General features: G+C 48.2%; 1 protein-coding gene across 1 annotated transcript in view; it reads left to right on the top strand.

Moving 5' to 3' along the window:
* The window catches only part of TTC28 (tetratricopeptide repeat domain 28), a 582,431-nt gene extending 578,041 nt beyond the window's left edge, over positions 1–4,390 (top strand). Inside the window, exon 28 of the mRNA XM_010828858.1 lies at positions 2–4,390. Coding sequence (XP_010827160.1) covers positions 2–730 — 729 coding nt within the window. The 3' untranslated portion in view covers positions 731–4,390. The remainder of the gene's footprint in view (position 1) is intronic.
* The last annotated feature ends 2,482 nt before the right edge of the window (positions 4,391–6,872 follow it).

Raw genomic sequence — 6,872 nt, 5'->3', positions numbered from 1 at the left:
CTCCTCCCTCCCCAAGGTGAGCTCGGGGTACAGCAGCCCCACCGCCTCCGAGGCGTCCGCCAAAGACAGCCCGAGCCAGCACAGCGGCCGGCCGTCGCCTGGCTCCGACTCGCAGACCTCCCTGAGCGACCAGCCTCTCTTCAAGCTGAAGTACCCCAGCTCCCCCTACAGCGCTCACATCTCCAAATCTCCAAGGAACATGTCCCCCAGCTCAGGCCACCAGTCTCCCGCGGGAAGCGCACCCTCCCCGGCTCTCTCCTACTCCTCGGCGGGCTCCGCGCGGTCCAGCCCCGCCGACCACCCCGACCTCGACAAGCTGAAGATGGCGGCCATCGACGAGAAGGTGCAGGCCGTCCACAACCTGAAGATGTTCTGGCAGAGCACACCCCAGCACTCCACGGGGCCAGTGAAAATACTCCGGGGGGCCCCTGGAACCATGACTTCCAAGAGAGATGTCCTCAGCCTATTGAATTTGTCACCTCGGCACAACAAGAAGGAGGAGGGCGCAGACAAGCTGGAACTCAAGGAGCTGTCTTTGCAGAGACGTGGAGAAACCCCCCCCAAAGCCCCGCCCAACGGACACTGGCGCACGGAGACCACCTCGCTGAGCACGCTGCCGCTGCCCGCCCGCCCACCTGCCCCGGCTCCCACGCGCCCTCTCAGACTTCCTTCTGGAAACGGCTACAAGTTTCTGTCCCCAGGAAGATTTTTTCCTTCCTCTAAATGCTAAAGCATCTTCTGTGCTCACCGACAGCAGCCCGGAGCGCAGCGGCCCGGCCGGGCTCTCCGCACTCACTCGGCTGCCCTGCATGCGCCGCCCGCCCAGACGCCCCGCCCGCTGGTGGCCCCCGAGGACTCTGGGCAGATTCACCAAAAGCCAGGACTAATGTGGAGCTGGTACAGGATGCGCACGGAATTTTCTACACACATCACCAAATGTTTACCTGTGAGCTCCCTCTTCTCATCTTTGATGCGATTCAACAGGACTTTTGTACAAAAACGGTCAAGGTTCTGGGGCGGGGGAGGAGAGGGAGTACATATTTTGCTAAGAGGTATAAATGCAGTACCTTTATACACAGAATACGAGCTTTCATAAGGCTTTCAGGTGCTGGTTGGGGGTGGGATGCGTAAAATCTAAGTTGAATTCTACATGAAAGTGTTATTATAAACTTGCCAAAAAACAGGATACCGGTTTTAAAAATGCCAATGATTTGTAATTAAATTGTAGCAATTCTGGTCTCACGGTACTGTAACATCATAGAACCGATGCAATAATTCACCTGGAAACAGTGCTTCCGTCCTGAACTCTGCTCTCCTGAGCTCTACAAATGTCCTTGGAACCCCATGGTCAACCAAACATGAAAATTTTCGTAACTCCTATCCAGGCATTTTAGAACTATGCAATTGTGATTTAAAATGCAACTTTGTGCTTTTAAAACATTACTGACCTTTTTTGTACATGGATAAACAACTTGGTTTTGTTATCAATAGTACTTTGCATTTATAGCTATTATTTTTAAAAGCTCAAAAAGTTTTTTAAAACGTCAAATTTTGAATAGTCATCAATAAGTAATTATCAAATTTTTGGGGGGGGGAGTTTGAAATTATTCAGTTTCCTTAGAAGAAAAAAATAGCAAAAAAAAAAAAAAAATCTCATGGCTAACTAGATTTAACCAGAATCTAGCCTTCCAGCTCCTATCCCTTTACTTCCTGCTTAATTTTATCTTTTCCCAACTCCAGGCTTCAAACACCCCTCCTATCTACATCTGCTGCCAGGTTCCCACCGTCCCAGCACCTCCCACCTGTGAACTGCATGTGACCCCGTCTTGGTGTGACCGGTGCCCCTGGTTCCTGTGATCTGAGGACAGACCCTTACTGTCCACGGCCTCAGAAGCACGGCCCTCTGCTGGGATATGTACCTCTGAGTTACTGCTCAACAAGGAGAGAGGGTCTTAAACGTGTTGTCACAGGGGAAAAAAAAAGAAAAGAGGGACTCTTTCTCCAGCTATGATAGTTCCCTGATACTGCCGCCAGCCAGGATGAGACAAAAGAACAGTCTAGAAGGGGTAACCACTAACTTATTTTATAAGGAAAGGAAATGCTGAAAATCATGTTAGTGCCAAGTGCAGTTGGAGAACATAAGCCACTTTTAGGTAATTCTCAAGTGGAAATCCTACTTACTACCTCCTCACTGTGAAGGTCCATCCCACGAAGGCAGCAGCCTCTCGTCCCAGGACACCTGCCACGGGGAGAGGACAGCGGGGCCTGGCAGCAGCCTCATGACGACACCCGGGGGGGTTAACCTCGGGGAGGCCTCACTTGATTCACACACACTGACCACCTGTCTATTCCACACTGTACTCTGCAAAGAGGGAAAGATAATATATACTCGATAATATATACTCAATCTCTCTTACTCTCCTGAGCTGCGTCATAGAAACTTTTTGTGTTTAACCCAACAGCCATGTTGACAAAAGCAAGGAAGTCCCTCCCATCCTAACCCCGATCCCAACACTGGAAGAGAAATACTTTTATCAAGAAGCAAGCAACTATGAGGCTGTCTTTATGTCTTTTGTAAATGATAATAAAGTACCAATGTAGCAAATGAAAGCCAAGCTTATAAGCACTGTGCATTTAGATAGCAAAATCAGGTCCTCAATAACAAGAAACAAACCTCAAAAGTGAATTTCTGAATCCGCACGCATGTAGACAGTTAGGCTCGTCCTTTCTCAGCACCTCTCAGCCTCTTTCCCAAGTGCCAAGGAGCCCCGGAGGAAAGGCCGGTCTGTGCTCTGGCCCCGGGTGCCCACCTCCAGCACAGCCCCCTACCACCCAGACCGCTTCTCCTGGTTACCAAGCCAGCTGGGAGGACTCGTGGACCCTGACTTGGTTTTAGTCTAAGTACATTTGTTGTTGTAGGTTTCATGTTCAAAAGCCAAATGGAATATATGATTTTTTTTTTGGTCCTGGATATAAGCTTCAGTGAAGGAAAGCAAAGATGATAAAATCAAGACCAATTGCCACTTCTTTCTGTTTACTGTCAGTCTTGGTGTTTTCTATTCAAGTGAAACGGATGTAAAATCCAAGTGAATTTTTTAGGCTTCCCTGAAAAAAGGATACACTTAAAAATTATGTGAGATTGTAAAATTTGCAGATTTCTTTGTACAGATCAGGGGTTGGCAAATGACCTCCAGGCTAAATCTGGTCAGAGGCCTGGATTTTTACAGCCAAGAGCTAGCAGTGGATTTTACATTTTAAAATATTTATATAAGTATCTACATAATATTGTGATTTTTACCTCTTGGTCCACAGAGCCTCTTATGAAAACGTTTTGCTGACTCCTGGTCCACATGGCAGAAAACACACCCGGCTCATGTTCTGTTTCTAGGCTCGGAAAGCGGACGTCAGGCTGTGGACAGACTGACGGGGTGTGTGGGAACCCGAGCCCTGTGGAGGGGAGGGACGGGCCCTGGAGGAGTCCTTGGCTCCCCGCCCCATGTGGAAGGGGTCGCTGGGTCACTGTATGCAGACGGCATTGGACAGGACTTGTTTTTCAGCTCAGGAAACTGGAACCCCTGCCCCTGCTCCATCAGACGCAAATACGCAAGCAATAAAACCTCCCTCTCCTACAAACCCTGGCAGTAGATCTTACTTCTCACCAGTGGGCCACGCAGGCAGCTCTGCACACTTCACTCATCTTAACAGAATCCATTTACCAAGACACAGCGAGCCACTCAAGCTTGCGTTCTGATGCGTTTGGTATTGGCGTGTAGAGAAACGAGAACGTTCTTGCCTCCACCCACTCGCAACAGTCCCCAGCCCATACGCCGCCGTACACGCGTCCGTATCTGCTCGGCTGCCCGGGGGAGGCCGGCAGGTGGTCACCGCTGCGGGTGCCCAGCAGTCCCCGTCCCACACCCCAGCCACAAGGAGAACCGTCACTTCGCTAGTTTCAGTTCAGGCTGGGAAACCACCACCACACAATAATCGGGCTTGCTTTTAGTCAGTAGGCAGAATGTGAAAACTGTGTAATTTTCATCACATATTTTGTTCTTTTACCTAAAAGAACTTGTACTTGTGCTTTGTGAACTGGGCCCCCGTCTGTGCCAGGTCCTCCAGAGGGGCCGCGTGGAAGGACACGCGTGGCCACGTCTCCCTGCGACATGCCTTCCCCACGTGGCGCTCATGCCCCTGTGTGCGGTGTTAGCCACCCTTGGCCTATGTGGACTTTTTTTTTTTGTAAATGACAGTTTCCAGATGGCATTAAACTTTTTATATTATGAAATTTACCATGTAAAAAGAACTTGGTATTTTTATTGAGATTGCTAAGGCACTTGGCCTTCCTTTGTGACTTCCGTGTCTATTAAAGCATGAGTTCCCTTGGTTTTAAGTGCCGTATCTGAGTCACTTTCTTTGCGTGTTCCACACTTTCTAGGTTTCTCTGCAGTACGCATGGGATCGTGTCATTAATGAACACAGACTGCGGTCTGGAGTTTGTCCTTATGAATGTACTTCTGTCTCATGTTTGCCAGTGCACAGCAGAGGTGGCCTTCTGTATCCAGACAGAGGCCTCCGGTGCCACCACGGGAGTTTCTGGGGTTTACTTCTATTAATGACAGAGGAGTTTCTTACCTGTTCTGTTCAAAACTGGAAGTTTGCACAGCAGACCACAATCTTTTTCACCTGATAAAGTAAAATATAAACTTATTTTTAGTTCTGCTTACATGCTACTTTCAGGAAATACATAAATTACTAATAGCTTAAAATTGATTTTAAATTTCATGAAAATTAGTGGATGCAGTGAAAGTGGCATTTTTAGAGAAAAATTACAGACCTAAATATGTATTTTCAAGGTTAATTTTAAACGTGTAACTGTTTAAAGCCCAGCCAGTGAGGCAGGATGCTCTGAACAGCCAGTGCTGTGGTACAAGTGTGCCCTGGCCTGTTGGGAAGGAAGGCGCCACTGAGCACGCGACTGATGTTAGCACAATAACAACAAACCCAGAGAGTAGAGGGAGGGACTCACACAGAAACTCACAGAAGACAGTACAGAAGATCAGGGAAAACTTTGCCAAAAAAGAAAACTATACCAATTTCTGTAAAGGTTGATCACGTGTGTGTGTGTGTGTGTGTGTGTGTTGCACGTGTACGTGTGAGACAGAAAAGGAAAAGTGGGTACAGCTAAAGTTGCAGCAGAAATTAGTCAGAAAATACTACGAATACTTTTATGCCAAAATATGTGAAAATGCAAGATAACCCCTGGGATGTTTTAGGCATTCGTTTTTACACAGTTGAGGGGCCCTAAATGCAGGGGATGGTGAGCACGTGACTTCAAAGTGCTGCAGTGCACAGCTCCTTGTTCACACACATCAACTGCTTCATAAGGAATTTAAGAATGCTTGAAGTGTTCTCAGCAACTACCCAACAAAAATTATTTTACATAAACTTTTAGAAAAAAATACTAAAAACCCTGTTGCACAAAGGGAAAAACAACTTGAAACCAGGCCTGAGAGATGAAAACGGCGTCTAACTCCTCGCCCTTCACCCAGCTCTCCAGACACAGACCCAGAAGGTTTTACATATGTTTCACTAAACTTTCAGGGACCGGTGGTACTCTGTATTTTCAAATGGCTTAAGAAAGTATAAAAATAAGATATTAAAATCACTCCACGACGGTATTCTTAATTCTAAGATCAATAGACAGTATAAGAAAAAGTATAGGCCCATTTAATATATGAACCTGGACATGAAAATCTGAAATAAAACAATGACCATTAAATTCCTGTGCCTTTAAAACTAGGAAGAAGTGAAGTCGCTCGGTCGTGTCTGTGACCCCATGACCTGTATGGCCTGCCAGGCTCCTCTGTCCATGGGATTTTCCAGGTAAGAATACTGGAGTGGGTTGCCATTTCCTTCTCCGTTAAAACCAGGAAAACGTAGATTGAAAGTGCATCTACGTGTCAGTCACTGGATCTTGCGTCGCTGATGAACACACACGTGGTATTCCCAAGGGCAGAGCTCTGCCCCAAGCGGTGTATCTATAAACACACCCACACACGGAAAAGCGATCAGCACGAAACCGCGGAGTGCGTCGCCACTCAGAACTGGGGTGCCGCCGAGGTCTAAGGGTTACCCTGTGACCACACGAGAAGGCGGACCTGAGACGCTCCTGCTCCAGGGGACTGACACAGGCCTGTCGGCGTGAGGCGACTCCACGCAGTCCAGCCGTTCCTTAAGAAACTGTTACTGTCAAAGCAGAGAGTGACTCTAATAATCTGCAGAGTAGATGGAAGGATGCAAGGTTAGCACAGCGCCACGGAGGATCTTTGAGCACAGGTGTGTGGTCCCTGTTACCTTAGAAAACACGATTTGTGTAATCTGTCAGAGTTGGAGAATTTGCGTGTCTAAGTTTGTTAGACGCTTCCCAGAAGGAGAGCCCGGCCCTGGGTGAGGGTCTGGTATTCATGTGCTGGGGACCTTACAGACAGCCAGCAGGACTGCTCTTAGTTCCTGAGGCTGTGCTGCCCCGAGTGTGGGGTCTAGTTTCCCAACCAGGGGTCGAACCCGGGCCCCCTAAGGCAGGAGCACGGAGTCTTAACCACTGGACCACCAGGGAACGTACAACGGTGCTGCTTTGTAATATTAGTATTCTAATGTTTTATTTATAGTCACTTTAAAAAAAAAAAAAAGATTTTTGAAAATATCTCGTTTGGCTGCTAGGCTGTGGCATGAGGTGTCTCCCCTGCAACGTGCGGGGTCTCTCCTTGAGGCACAGGGACCCTGGAGCTGTGGCCCGTGGGCTTAGCTGCTCCCAGGCACGCGGATCTTAGTTCCTCTACCAGGAACTGAACCCGTGTCCCCGAGCCGTCTGC

Source organism: Bison bison, unplaced genomic scaffold (assembly GCF_000754665.1).
Source record: "Bison bison bison isolate TAMUID 2011002044 unplaced genomic scaffold, Bison_UMD1.0 scf7180017864495, whole genome shotgun sequence".
NCBI classification, from domain to species: Eukaryota; Metazoa; Chordata; class Mammalia; order Artiodactyla; family Bovidae; genus Bison; species Bison bison.
This window is presented reverse-complemented; position numbering and strand designations above follow the sequence as displayed.